The sequence below is a fragment of the Styela clava genome, chromosome 9, assembly GCF_964204865.1.
Source record: "Styela clava chromosome 9, kaStyClav1.hap1.2, whole genome shotgun sequence".
NCBI classification, from domain to species: Eukaryota; Metazoa; Chordata; class Ascidiacea; order Stolidobranchia; family Styelidae; genus Styela; species Styela clava.
The window spans coordinates 11,372,384-11,388,238 of NC_135258.1; the positions used below are offsets into that span (position 1 = coordinate 11,372,384).

The 15,855-nt window shown below is 34.0% G+C and overlaps 1 protein-coding gene across 1 annotated transcript; it reads left to right on the plus strand.

The window, feature by feature from the left end:
- The first annotated feature begins 513 nt into the window (after positions 1-513).
- On the plus strand, positions 514-15,235 carry LOC120339353 (receptor-type tyrosine-protein phosphatase gamma-like). The gene is made up of 20 exons (XM_039407459.2): positions 514-737; positions 1,549-1,611; positions 2,329-2,430; positions 3,078-3,275; positions 3,931-4,063; positions 4,177-4,268; positions 4,347-4,444; positions 4,706-4,799; positions 5,421-5,551; positions 6,162-6,260; positions 6,635-6,775; positions 7,164-7,315; positions 7,972-8,107; positions 8,438-8,656; positions 9,604-9,774; positions 10,219-10,344; positions 11,312-11,461; positions 11,739-11,881; positions 12,544-12,718; positions 13,639-15,235. Exons 1-20 carry the CDS (start codon positions 677-679, stop codon positions 13,984-13,986), a joined length of 2,832 nt encoding a protein of 943 aa, XP_039263393.2. The 5' UTR covers positions 514-676; the 3' UTR covers positions 13,987-15,235.
- Positions 15,236-15,855: the final 620 nt, after the last annotated feature.

Genomic DNA, 15,855 nt, shown 5'->3' on the forward strand with positions numbered 1-15,855 from the left:
GGTTACGGTTTCCTCTATCATCAAGTTCATGCTTTCGAAAACAAACAACTGGCTAAACTAATCCCACACCCGACATGGACTGGTAACCGGACGAGAGGCCGTGGTTCGCTATATGATTAAGCCGTATTATCGGCTTTCCTATCCCTCGGGATGAATGTTCAATCCTATCCTACCAACACACGCACGGTAATAAAAGGTGAGGTGGCGAGCGTATTCTTAACGCTAAGCACGATGCGCCAAACCGCGCAAAAATAATGGCGAGAAGGGGGGAGTTGACTTTGGTGACCGTCTGGTCGTAACACTCCCTCCTGTCTATACCAAACTAATTTATTACTAAATATTAGTTTTTTTCTCATTATTACGATGAGTGTTGTTTTATTTTGGATCACGAAAAATAAAAATCGCCTTCTCTCTCTCTTCACAATTTTGATTCGGATATTCGGACTTATTCGAACCTTCAATTCCCAGACTCCGGAAACCTCTTTTTCACTTTTTGACATGTTTTTGTTTCCAATCTATTCCTGTATTCTGTGCAGCTGTGGGTCAAAGGTGGGACTTGGCTGACAATTTGATTGGCAAGATATGGTAGGAATGTAACAGACTATATTCAACTATACGGTACACTGCATGACGAAGCTACTGGTTTGTCGTGGGCTTGCACACGTTAAACACAAAAATGCTGATCCATGGCCTTATTATACCATGGCTGGTGCTCATTCAATGCTTTTTATACTTTGGTGAGTTGTAACTTCATAACTTTGCATTCTACTGCTCTAATTATTGGTACAATCTGCCAACACTACTATGATTGTGCTACATTTATACACAAACCTGCAAACCTTACCTTGGCTGTACCTGTATACTGGTATAGTTAATATTTTCGGTTATCAGTACAGCAGTATGCTTGCTGCGTGGGTTCGCACCCTGTCAGCCTGTTGGGGTTAATTATGTGCGAGAGGATTGCTGGGCTCCTCCCTGCCGTAGGGTGGTTTATGTAAACCCGGTCGATCACGGCTTCCAACACCATAAAGTCTATTCATCAGAAACAAATAGCTACCGGAACTGCTGAACTGACTGACTAATCCCATATCTGACATGGACTAGTAATCAGACGAAAGGTCGTAGTTCGCTATATGATTAAGTTGTCTCATCAGCTTTCCTTCCCCTATTTTCTATTGGTCAAGGTCTAACATTCTGACATTAGGTTATCACTTTCACATTTCATAAATGACCTCTAATAGTTTCATTGCATTTTATTATGTTGTGTTGCCAGATTTATTCTAAGTATTGCTGAATTGTTTCGTGTGTTTCATACAAATATTTACAGTCAACTGTCGTTCTGTGTTCAGGAATAAACATTTTCCTAAATTTTGCCTTATGTGATATTATATGCATTGTGAGTTAATCAAGTTTGTCTATCTGTACATATAAGTCTGCAATAAATATTTATATGAGACTAATGGTCTGTCTTGCTTTTGATTTATCTTTTCATCGCAATATCACAAGATTTTCATATCTTAAAATGCTACAAACCATTTCTGTTTTCAGATCCTGTTTGCTCAGCTCCACTGGATGATATGTCAAACAAAAATATTTCGTCTATCAGTAATGGTGAGTATGGTATTTGAGGTATTTGTGTTCAGCTCGAACTCAGAGAACAAAAATGAATGAAGATTTCTTTGTCACAACTCGATAACCTTTAAAGTTTTCTGCGACTCCCTTCTACTGTTAATTTTTTCTGTGAATAAATACGTTTATTGGATTCCCGGTATGGGTGACCCTTATTATCGGCCATTCTGTCTGTCTGTGTGTCGAAGCTCTAGCGTCTTAACGAATGAACCGATCTCTGGATCTGGATGAAATTTCATAGGTTGTCAGTGGTCACCCTAGTAATGTGTATTTCATAGAGAGTCTGGATTGAAGTTTCGTTTCTGTGGCGACAATGAAAATACATGTCGATCGATATGAATTTTCCTTTTTTTCACAATGTTTTCTAATCAACCAAGTCGAAAATTGAAATTCCAAGAGTGCTACCTTCCGCTGAAGAAAATACTCTTTTGAACCAGTTGTCTTTCGTCTCAATACTCCATAAACTGGGGAACCTTTTAGTAAACACTATTTTAATTATTAGTTACACAAGAATGTCTACGAAATGAGCAGTGTTCAAAATGAATTGGCAGTTTATTTTCACATGGTTATTATGGTTGATTTGATAGTTTGATACAATTAATGAATTAGTTTAGGCCAACACATTGACGCATAAGTCCTTATGTGATATCAAAATTTTCTTTACACCCCATTTATTACAATTTTTTAATGTTTATTCAGATACTGCACTTGGTATATGTAGCAAGAATGTATGTCCAGAAGGAAAATATTGTGTTGAAGATATCACTGGAGGATACAAATGTTGCAAGAATAAAAAATGCAGTAAGATATTATTAACTTTGAGATTATTTTGATAGACTTGGGCCTTAAAGCGCTTTACTTAACTATGATGGCATCGCAGATCAATATCTCAAGTTCAAGTCCCATCCTCACCACCTCAACCAGAGTAGGGACTGCTGAACCGAAAAAACTTGAACTACCAATGACGCATAGAAAAAGGCATTTAAATATGCCGCATAATAAATCATCATGGAGATTGTATGCATTAACTCATATACTGTGGAAGGAAACCATATATGGTTAGTTATATGGTTCATTCTATCGAGACTACAAAGTCTAAGATGTGATAGGCACATTCACAGGTAAATTAGTTAACATATAAATATGTTAAGATATTTACATATTTATTCTGGGGACAGGAAAGCCGACCTAATCATATGGCGGACCACGGCCTCTCTTCCAGTTACTAGTCACTGTCTGGTATGGAAATATGTATGTAGAACTATATGTCACTTAAATGTATTCATCACGCCTATGGCTTATTTCACTGATAAACTGTTAATTGGGTTTGTTCATTTCTGAATTCTCAAAAATAATATGCAATTGGGAATTTCAGTTTTAACAATCAATTTTGTAAATATTTAACTTTTGCATCTTTTCTGAATATTTTTTTCATTTTTTTTTTCCAGCAACTAAAATAAGGTGTAGAGATCCAGGTGATATTGATAACGCAACCAGAATTCCTGAAGCTAGAAGGTTCACACCTAAGGAAACTGTCATCTACACTTGCAATACTGGATTTTACTTATCTATGTCTGGAGATATTTCTTGTCTCAGTAATGGAACATGGTCTCAACCAATGCCAACATGTATACCTATTGGAATTTGTGAGTAATTTTTTAGTAGTTGTTCAACATCTTGACTATAAACAGGGTTTCGGATAAGCAGCCGTTGGCACACTAGGAGCAATGTGTTTAGATCAGGAAAACTGGGATCTCTTGGACATTGCTTGAATTGTTTCACCTCTTGGCGATTTGGGGTTTGAAGTTGAGGTTTAGAACCTTTGATTAGGGTTTGTGAAGTCGGGGATTTACATCCCGACTCTAAACTCTGAGACATTCAAAAGTTTATTCTGAGTTGACGAAAACTTCGATTCCGGGCTGATGTAAATTTTAACCCATACCACAGTTCATTAATAATCGCAGGAGAAAAAAATTTTGATAACGAAAACTTTCGCATATGCAAGTCTTTAATTGTCTGTTGTAAATGCTCAATCAACTCAATGCTTTTTGAATTAATGTCAGAAATTTTGAATTCGATTATTACGTTTAAAAGTCCGAACTTCCCTGGTAGACAAGTTTTGAAAAATATCAGTAAAACATGTCTTGGTTGTGATGTCATGATTTTGGCTGGGCTGTGATGTGATGCACAAGAGCAATGTCCTGAATGCACATGTATTTGGTGTAGTACACATTAGAATCAATTGTCATTTTAATAATTCCAAATAAAATTGAAAAATATTTTTTGCATTTTTTATAACAGTAAATACCCCAACGACGGCAAGCAAAAGCACAACAATGAAACCAGAATCTACGAACATGAACATGGTCATTATTATCATCATTTTTCTACTTTTCGCCGTCGCAGTAGCAGTTGTTGGATTTTTGGTTTTGAGGTAAAGTAAAAAAAAAATTCTGTACTACGGTAGTATTTTTTTCTACCTAAAAAAACATGAACGTGTTGTCATTTCCTGGAGAATTTTTTATTTGAATCTCATTTCATTCAAAGGAACAAAAACTGGAATTCACGATTGAGAATGCTTTGTCGTAGCCGATCTTATCCTGTTGTGCTTGAAAACGCAGCTTTTCCATCGATGCCAGGTGAGTGTATTTCAGTACTCTGCCAATTTTGCCAGAAAAAAAAAAAGATTCCCCCAAGTTTATAAATCATATTTCCAGAAAATTTGGACGATCATGCTGTTCCTGTCAATGAATTAGCCCAATATGTTGCGCTGGGCCATAGGAATGGAGATCAGAAGTTTCGAGACGAGTTTGAGGTAAAACAAATTATTTGACAAATTATATAAATTATTATTTATTATTGAGCCAAATTATTTCCTAAAATACGGAGTTTACTACATTAAGTATAACGAATATTGATTTTGATAATCTCGAAAAGATTGTTCTGATGCAATCTTCATTTATATGGTATCAGTAGCATCACATCTGTATTGAATTTGTGGTTTATAGAAAAAGTATCAGTTTAAATAGGCATGAAATAATGTCTCAATTTTGTTTTTTCATCTTTTATAAATTAGGAAATTCAAAACCTATCCAATGATGCACTTACTTGGGAGATCTCACAATTGCCAGACAACAAAGAAAAAAATCGTTACATTAATATTGTAGCATGTAAGTCTTGTGTAACTATGAGAATTTATATTTTAACTTGCCACTCCTTGTGGAATTATTTACACCATGGTTATTTACTGCTTCATTGAGACTGCTAATGATGATTCTCTTTCACTCTTGTCAGGAAACAATTATCAAAAAATTATTATAGAAAATTTTGTTAAATGGTTGTTAGATGAAAATTGCAATTTTTAGGTGCGTAATTCATATCAAATTCATCATTATTCTTTATGTATTATCTATTAGATACTTATTTTATAAACGAGTGGCTCTAAATTAGCAGCAATTTTGAGCAGTGCAGAGCAGAGTGTAGAAGATATCAAAAAATTCTCATATCAAAATGAAAACAGAAATACGATTAAACTGATAAGGTTTCTCATGAGCGAACACTGACACACTGTCAAAATATTGATTTCTGTCAGATTCCATAGAGTATAACTTGACATTATGTCTTTATCCATAATATTTGAATCTTAAAGTGTTTTTCAATTTGAATTTGAAATGGTATTGAACTTGACTGGATATTTTGATAGCAGAGATTTTCGAATTGGACACTTTATTTCGAGGAGAGATTTTCATTAATATCCTCAATAACGCATGTAATAAAACTTTATTTTTCAGATGATCATAGCCGTGTTCATCTTAATTATTCAAGTGGTCGCAGGCGGTCGACTTCGAATCCTTTTTCTGATTATATCAACGCTAATTATGTTTCTAGTTATGAAAAGCCTAAAGCCTATATTGCTTGCCAGGTGAGTTTAGTAGAAAGATCACAAATTTATGGATAATTTTGCTGAAATTTTGTTGTTAAAACAAAAAAGCTTTTCTTTTCAACGGCGGAATTATTTGCTTTCAAATTTTTGATAGTTAAATAAGTAAATTGATACCGGAACGCTATTGTGTTTTTTTTTCTATTCATCTTATATATTTCTTGGGGCCTTTCCCTCAAACCTCACTGGATTGGGGTAAAAAATTCGGTATTCCTGAAGTATGTGAACCAAGATGGCAGACACCGGAACGTAGTATGTGTACCACGTTAAGGATAGGCAATAATTTTATTCCAATTTTCCTTATTTTAGTTCTATTACGAGTTCGGGGATTAGCCAAGTGACTCCCGTAGTATTTGTACCTGAAATTATGGCCTAACCCTAACCTGGTACACATACTACATTCCGGTGTCCACCATCTTGGTTTACACACTTCGGGAGTACCAAAAAGTCTCTGCCATACTTTCTTTGCGTTGATCAATTTTTGTGAGCCTTTTCCCAATGAACAATATACATTATATTCAGTAAAGGTAGACATATATCAATATATTTGTACATTACACTCTTGTATTTTTATATTATTCACGTTATTCAGGGTCCCTTGCCAGAAACTTTCAATGATTTTTGGAAGATGATATGGGAGAATAATGTTACAATCATTGTGATGATTACAAATCTCGTAGAAAATGGAAGGGTATGCTTCAGCTTTTGTACTGTTATATTGATATTTAAATTTGATTGGAATTTGAAATGTTTGAAAGTTATTAATGACAGATGAAAATTTTCTTTCATTAGGAAATTTTTGTTCAGTATAGCATAATCAAAAGCTTTATGAGTTACGATTTTATGACCAATTTTTGCAATAAATATGCTTGATGAAAAATTTAACAATATGAAATATTCAATAGTGTAATACGTTTTGGGTATAAATAGAGTTTCAAGTTACTTTGATATGAACATGAATTTTACTGCTAGTCAGTTTTTTTAATAGTAAAAAATAGGTGATTTGATGATGATATATGTGTACCATAAAAATATAGCCGTTCTTAATTTTTTTCTTATTTTCAGAGAAAATGTGACCAGTATTGGCCACAGGATGGTAGAGAGCAATATAAACACATCAGCGTCACATTACGTGATGTCGATGTATATGCAAACTATGTTGTTCGGTCTTTTCAATTACGTAATACGAAACTGAGCAAGAGACGAGTGAGAATATTTTTAATCTTGTTATACTTATCAAAAAACGACATAATTTTTGATCAACCTACTAGTCCAAACTCTTAAATTTTCTACTGAATAATCAAACTTCATTTGAACATGTTTAATTATATAGTTTAGTGGGAGTAATAATTAATTGTTTGCTAACCGATCAATCCACAGGCCTGCCGACTCACCCACACTGAAAAAAGTGGGTTTAGCTCAAGGCTGAACCAAAAGAAAATTTTTGTCCTTTCATTTTTTTGCAGAGCCTTGTTCAGAATCAAAAGTGTATAAGAACATCCTTTCCTTTGGTTGAAAATATAAAACGCCCAATAAACATTGGTCATAATCTGTTTCAAAAGTTTCTCCTCAACTGTATTATTTTCTTTCTTAGTCTCGCAACAATGAGAGAAGAATATTACAATATCATTATACGCAATGGCCAGATCATGGAACGCCGGAATATATTTTACCTCTTCTCAAGTTCATACGAATCTCTTCGGTCGCTAATTCATCCGATTCTGGTCCGATTATCGTTCATTGCAGGTAAGAATGTATGACAATTACTTTGAGTCATCCGATTCTGGTCCGATTGTCATTCATTGCAGGTAAGAATGTATGACAATTTCTTTGAGTGTTTCCGCGACCCTTAACCCCTGAAATTCTCCTTATACTTGCAGAATTTTTTATGCTTATTTGAGAGTGTTATAGCAGTCACAACAATTTGTATTACACTAAATATTATTGTTGTTTCTGGTTCCAAAAGAATTTGCATGAATTTTTCATTGAATTCAGCGGTACGCGGAATTTGAAAACCAATGGGAGTTGTATTTCTTTTTGAGACTTCCTGTTGACTCTGGATATTTGATTTAAACAGTTATCATCAGTCACAAAATTCTGTGGAACCATTACACTAAATATTGTTGTCTGCTGTTTTTGCGGTTATACGTGAATTTACATAAATGTTTTTTATTGAATTCAGTGACATGCGCCTATAACGAAATATTTAATGTGGTAACTTGACCATTTGAAATTAGAAAATAATTGTATTCAAACTTTTCGATATGGATTTCATTTTGTGATTTACTCTTACTGCTCTTTTTTGTTTATTTTTTGCCTCATTTCTGTAAGTAATATTGCAGTTTCCATAAGATCATAGTAAACAATATGTTTCCACTAATTTTAATGCCTTTTCATTTTAGTGCTGGAGTAGGCCGTACTGGTACATACATTATGTTGCACAGCATGATACAAATGGCTAGAATTACTGGAAAAGTTAATATCAACAAATTTTTAAAATTTATCAGAACGCAAAGAAATCATCTAGTGCAGACAGAGGTTAGATATCTTTTGTAATCTTTTTGGTTTGGCATATTCTGGTGTTGAAAAGAATATACTGGTATATAGAAAGTTCAGAAACGTACATGAAAAAAATAGTTTAGCTTTGGATGCATCAATTTTAAAAAGCATTAAAAGGAAAATTTTTTAAAATTTATTCGGTTGAAAGTAAAATTTAGTCTTGTTGACGTTTTTTTGACTATTTTGCGTGAAAATATCATTTCTCGGCAAAATCCTAATTTGGAGTTATCTGGTTGTTTGGTATCTTTATTTTCAGTTATTTTGAATTTTTTTTTCCATTTATAATTAGAAAATCAACATTCTTTTCAGGATCAATATGTTTTCGTTCATGACGCTTTACTTTGCCAATTTACTTGTCGAAACACTGAAATTCCGGCACAACAGTTGAATACGTATGTTCAAAGTCTATTATCTTCATCATCTATCGTGGAGATTGCAGGAGATAACCTAAAAAATACTGCTAAGGATATTGAATCTGGAGGATTGAAAGAAAGCAGTAAAATTACCGGAATGGAAAAGCAGTTCATGGTATGCTTAAAATAATTGACCCAATAGTTAAAATTTAACTAATCAAATAACTGATAAACATTTTGATTTTGATTTAATATGAAATAGTGTTGAGTCCATAATCCTCAAGTCATGGGTCTCCAGAGTCTCGAGTTCAGCCCGAGCTCGAAGGCGAGTCGGTCTCACTGTCGGTTAGTTGAAAACGATTCAGAAGCACTTCATGTAGATGTCTCGAGTATTGAGTCACTTCAAATGGTGACATAGGTAGGAATAAAATAAGGAGTGCCAGTGGTCAATGTTTTGATTCTGAAAATTTGAACATAAATCTACCGGGAATCATGATTCAATGTCAAAATTATCATTTCCTTTCATAAACAAACCTTAGCACAACAATTATTTTGTGATTTAGTCATTTGTGTGATGCAAATGAGCGAACAGTACGCATAATGTGGGTGAGAATGCTGTTCTCACTAAAAAATAAATGTTATAAAAGTTATTTTCTTGTGAGTTATTCCCATACCCAAGGAAGTGAATTGAGGAATACCTCAGACTCCTTTCCCTAGCCCATTCCAAGTCAAGCCAGAATGGGGTTGACAAAAATCCAGGTTAAAATACATTACTAGAACTTTTGGTTCTGTGATTGATAGCCACAATTTCCCCACTAGTTTTGGCATTTACAAGTTCATTTAGCTTTGATTAAAAATTTTTGGTCGATGCCTTTTCAGTTCATGCTGCAAATTTAATCATTTCCATGTGCAAAAGTTTTAAATTGGCACTCCAGCATTTTCTTTTGGGAACATCAGAATTTAGACCTCAGATACAATGTCAGCGATAAAATGCTTATTTCCATCTCTGCAGCCCTTTTTGTATGTTACTTGTTGTGCCCTAATGATAATTTTCAACTCTGTATTACATTTTATTCAAGTGAACTATGTTGTCAAATAAATAAGTAATTTCTTTTCATTCAGATTGTTGCGCAACATGTGAGCCGTGAAATTGACTATGATTTCGCAACACGATCAATAAATCAGAACAAAAATCGGCCTAACGGAGTATTACCTATCTTTCGATCTCGCGTACCTCTCCATTATCGCGTTGGAAATGAGGGTTCTGATTATATAAATGCATCTTTCTTACAGGTATAATCTGAGCTCATAGGAATAACCATATCAGAAAATTTATCTACTTTTGAATTGGTATATTCTGTAATAATATAGTACCGGTATATAAAAAAAATCAGTGAGGCACGATTTCACTTTAAAAATGCAAATATTTGAGAAAATTTTTTCCTATTATAAGAAGTTTAAAACACAATTTAGATATTAGTTTGCATTAGAGTATTGGACTTAACCCTGTTGGCATTGAAGGTTAAAGGTCAAACCTGTCAACCGATACTCTCAACCAGAGAGTAGGCGTGTCCAACCTGAAAGATTCTGTTCACTCAAAAAAATAGCAGCTCTTTACACATCAGGGGATGCTTGGACAGAGCCTTGTTTAGGGTGAAATCGTTCAAACATATATATAAGGAAGTAAATTTAAATTTGCATCATTTTCACTTAATGAATATTGACATTTTATTACAGGGTTATCGTAATGGTAGAATGTTCATCATAACTCAACTACCGCTTCCTAACACAAGGAAAGATTTCTGGCAACTAGTCTGGGATCATAACTGTTCTGTTGTTGTTACGATTCGCGATGTAGAATGGGTGAGTTTTAGTCTTTCTACAGGTTTGAGGGCGAATTTATTCAACTCCGACTACAAGTTAAGAAAATTGTTTATTCCATATCACGGCCCCAACTTCGAAATCACGGAAAATCAAAAACTGTGAAGAATCTTTTGTATGCTTCATGCATTTTGAGTTGCTGATGTAAATCTTAATTTTATTATTATATTTGAAAGTATTATATTCCAACTCAAGGAATTCAAAACTTTGACTCCTACTCTGGCAGTTTGGGAATTTGTCTCCAACCCTAAACTTTGAAAATTCTAAATATGGCGATCGTTCAAAAACTTGAAACTTCTATTTCTGAGTGGCTTCTAATACAGAGCAATGCTATGAGTGTGTTAGGATGTCATGTGAGCAGGTTCTTCCACATATATTCTACTTGTCCAGACTCCTGAGCCCACAGATAATGCATGGCAAACTTAATCTAACCGCCAACCATGGATAAGAATCTTAATATTAAATAACAACTTAATATCCTACAAAAACACAACCAAAATACACATCGAAGATCCTTAGGATGAGCAATGTGCATATTCACATGGCCAACAAAGTAAATCAACCTAAATACAATATACTGATGGTTCAAAAACAATAATATGAAAAACAAAACGGTTTAAAAGTGTCAATTGTTTATACGAGAATATCGGTCGGAGACCGAAGACTTATCGATCGAAAGTTAGGGGATCCCCCAAAACAGTGGTCTTACACCATAGTGACACCTTGTGTCCCATCACTAATTAATTAATAATTTGCCAAAAATCAATAGGCTTCTGGTCCGAGATAAGATGAATGCACATGCAAAATCTGGAGCAGATTCAATCTCGCTTTCATGAGATATCGCGTGCATCTAACAGACATACAGACAAATACCTATCAACGTACTTACCGATTAAAATCGATAAGTAATAAGGGGTTGTCATATATTGGTATTTTGTTCATTTCACAGGATGAAGCTGATATTTATTGGCCTGTTCAAGATCATCATATTTCATGTCCTTCCTTCAATATATCTTTCGAATCTGAAAAGAAGTTGTCAACAAAAGAAGGAAATGTCACAGAAATTGTGATAAGAGATTTTGTTTTGGAAGCAACCAAGGTTTGAAATACTGCCTGTTGAATAAGGATTTTGTAATCAACTTTTGAGAGAAAAAAAATAAAAATTGTTAAACCATGTCTTTAGTGGCAATTTAGAACTGTACTATTGCAAAGTGCTTTTATCTGATGTCCGATCTAAAATTAGATCCAATTGGCCTATGCTAGTATATAGTCAAAATTAATTTGTAGGAATCAAGTACTTACGGTAACTAAAATTTATTGTAAATGATTGAGCTGACTTGCTATTTACATCCATTTATTTGTGTTTCTGTTTTTAGGATGACTATGTTCTCGCAGTGAAGCAGTTGGATTTAAGCCATTGGCCTAATATTGATGAAATAGGCCCGGAGTTTACACAACTAATTAATACAATCGTTAAATATACAGCTAAGAAAGATGGAAGCGTTATTATACAAGATAGGTATGTGTTCCTGTTACTATTCACTCAAAGCTAATATCAAGTGCTCGTTTAAGTCATGACTGAAATCAGAAACAACCTCATCTAAAGTTTGTTGTTTATATTCGAAATTTGAGAAAATTTTTTTTGTGTGTGATTGAAGAGTCTTGCCAAGCTCTACCACAAATATATTTCTGTCATGTTTCGTCTGAAAATCAGACTTTCTCAAACAAACTACAAGACTCAAAATAGTCATCATTTATCATACAGCATCCTCATATTATACGCTTACCGGTGTCTCTCGAACAGTGTGGCGTGTCCCACAAGAGGGGGCATAAAAATTTTTGATGGGGCTTGAAGCTAATCGATCTTGCCTGCTTTATTTTGGATATTTACATTATTTTATTTGGGATATTTACGTTACGTTACATCCACATATTTTTTGAATAAAACATACTTTCACCTTGATATATATTATTTGTAGCTCAATGTTATTTTTGAGGTGGAGCATGAGACTTGACTTATTCTAAAAAGAGGATGCGGATTGAAAAGTTCGTGAACCACTGATGTACACGATCCCATCAATACAAAATCTCAGAAGAATAAGTACTTGATGCTGCAGAAACCTGATAGATAACCCATGTTTGATCATGCGTGTAGCTTATAGCTGATTAACCTTTATTCAGATATGGTGGGATTTCTGCCGGTCAACTTGCCTGTGTACATTCGTTGCATCAAGAACTCGCAAATGAAAATGTTGTCGATGTTTTCCAAACAGCCAGAGTAGCTTATCAAATGAGGCCGCATATATTTTCATCATATCTTGATTTGCACTTCTTATACAAAGCAATGTTGGTTCAGGTGGGTTTTCAGCGGATCCTAATACTTGAAATAACATAGAATATTATGGTAGGGATTTTTTCATGTATGTTATGCATTAAACAAAGAATCCCTACTTAGTTGTTGAACAATTGTGACTCATGGGCAGTGCAAGTTAATATTAAAGATTATTTTGACCAAGCTACTTTGAGGTAACAATACAACCATGTGCCACCTTGTTGTAATCAAGTCACATCTGTTAGATTCAAGTAGCAAATCCAGATTGATTCATTGAAAATTTATGTTTAATGCGGGCAGAGTTAATCAAATATTCAAGACAAATAAATTTGATATAGCCACTTCCAGGCAAACAACAGGACCATCTAGCCGTTTTTACAAGCATTTATGAGTATGCTGCCGGTTACTTTCAAATATGACCAAGCCACTTCGAAGCAAAGAATGTAACCACCGAAGTCACTGTTATAATGCATATCAAGGAGACTTTTAAGAACTCAAGTCAAGCTAACCAATTTTATAGGGCAGACTCTCAATAATTACATTTTTTTTAAAGTTATAATGGGATTGATGGCCCTATCTGCGTGTTCGCACTTTTGTGTTAAACAATCGAATTGGATCCAAATACAGATATATTGGAATAAACACTTAAACCCTTAATACAGTTATACAGTCAAATCTAAGCAGTGAGATCATAAAAAATGAAAGAACACTATATTTCAACCCTTGGGCGAAAGCCGGAAATACACCATAGTTACAATCCACATTTGCTACAAAGTTACTCAAATTTCTCCAAAACGTGATTTGAAACATTTAAAATGCTAAAATTGGTATTTGATTATGAAAACTCAATGCAGCATTTTTATAATATTTTATAGGATTTGGAATTCAGATGGTTATATATCAAAATATTTCTTTCACACTCATTTATACCACTTATCTCTTAGGTGAATCCGTCACAATTTCAAAAACCTGTTGCTGATTTTGACAAAGGAAATAATACTATTGCTACTATAATATGTGAAGAGGATGATGACGTGTGTACTGAGAAAAAGGCTCTTCTAAGTAACGATAATGGTATATGTATAACACAAAACGATTCTGAATCTGAAAAATGTTTACAAGATGTGAGTGCGAGTGATACAAACACTGGTAGTGCTACCACAGAAAGAAGCAATCTCTCTACTTCGGATGAAAGAGCTAATTTAATTGAAGAACAAGCAAACTCTTCAACAATTCAATGTCAGATTGATTTGGACGATTCTGTCATGTCAGAAGGTGCAAAACTTTTGTAGAAATATATTTTTTTGTTCGTCTTTTTTTGAGCGGTAATTTTGATTTTTTTTAGCGGTATTTTAAGTCACAGCACAAGTAATTCATATATCTTTGCCACATGCTGATTTAGACATGTAATACCTACGGTACTTTTTATGCTGGTGCTGAGTGTGGATTTAAATTGAGACTGTATCATTTGTAAGATTTGAATTCATATATCTTTGCCACATGCTGATTTAGACATGTAATACCTACGGTACTTTTTATGCTGGTGCTGAGTGTGGATTTAAATTGAGACTGTATCATTTGTAAGATTTGGTACTTAAATACCATTTTAAGGAAGAATGTCTTCATACCGTAGTGTGGGTTTATAATAACATGCAGAGTTAAGATCTGATTATATTGAGTTTGAACTAAGAAGATATTGGCAAAATTTCTTGAAGTATAATGGTATTGGAATTGTAAATACTTGTTCTAATATTGTCATAATTTTGAGTTTGATTTCTGTTATCATCATCAAGTAGGGTTGCTTGGAAAATTTGAAAAAATTCAAGGACTGCTGGGCAACAAGCATTTCACCCTTATTTTTCAGCAATGTGAATCTTCAGCTTTCTGTCTATTTGCTACTATTATTGGTTTGTTTGCATTTAGTATGTAACTGAACTCGCTGAGATATCCCAAGGTCCTAGCGCCTAGTGTAAAGAAAAACCACTTTTGTGAAGATACACTGCCTAGTATGTGAAGCTTATCACTTTGTTACAGATATGGAAAAAATATTCTTCAATCAATAGACTTTTTTGACATTTAAATTTTAGTCCTGACAAAATCAGACTCGTACTATTCACATAACAGGTCCATATTTTAGAAGGACACGATTGCCATGACCCGCACTTAGATATTAATAAAAGAACAAGCTGTACATTTAAAATGAAACATGATTGACGATACATTTTTCAAATAAAAATCAAACTTTTTTATATGATACCCTAATGGCCTTTTACAAAAGAGCCTGCTAATGTCAACCTTTTGACTGATCTCTGGCATTGTGTTTTAAACATCTTATAGCTTGGGAAATCTCCTGCTTATACATTTTATGTGTTGGTATTATGATGGTTTCATTTTAAATATTGATTTACGTGTAAAGCAATTGTTTAACTTTTTGTAACAAGAGTGTTTTGTTCCATACTCTAACTTTCGTTTTGTTTCCGGTGGTCTTGCGATAACTATCTTTTAAGCTATTTACTATAATATAAAGTTTTACCTACTGTATTGTGTGTAGTTCATTGTAGGCATTTTCATGTAAAAGATATGAGATAAGGATGGATTTATTTGTCCTAATGCAGTGGTTCTCAAACTGAGATCCGCGAGGGAATATTAGGGGGACGCAAGAGCCTTCAGTTTTTGCGTTATAAGCTAACGTTGTCATTTTGCATTTTTCTTCTTGTGAAATAATCGATTCTCTGTTCACCTACAGGACCAAATGCTTCGAAATTTTCAGCGGTTACAGATTGTTGTTGTCGCTAGAAGTCTATTACTATTACCGTACTTATTTTAGAAAATCCTTTACAAGTAGTTATGAGCATAACACAGGTATTTGAATCATTATCCCCTTCGTCTCCACTTTTGTGAACCTGGGTTTTCTACACTCGTTCAAATCAAAACGAAATCAAGGAACAAACTTGATGAACAAGATTACATGAGATAAATAAGTAAGCTATTTGCGTACTCGAGGAGTGGCAGCTAATTCAAATGTCCCAATAGCTTTATGTTATGTCCTTCTATTGTGTTTTCAGTTCAAAAATTGTAGGGTTTGCGGTTACTTCAGCGAAGCAGTTTGAAAGCCACTGTCCTAATTGATGGGCAAAACTGTAATACCTATACATTCGTAT

Bases quoted from the DNA above. Each gene is read 5' to 3' on its own strand.
- LOC120339353 (XM_039407459.2), top strand. From the start codon at position 677: ATGCTGATCCATGGCCTTATTATACCATGGCTGGTGCTCATTCAATGC. The intron at 5,552-6,161 runs GTGAGTTTAGTA...CACGTTATTCAG, and splicing joins AAGCCTATATTGCTTGCCAG to GGTCCCTTGCCAGAAACTTT. The intron at 11,462-11,738 runs GTTTGAAATACT...TTCTGTTTTTAG, and splicing joins TTGTTTTGGAAGCAACCAAG to GATGACTATGTTCTCGCAGT.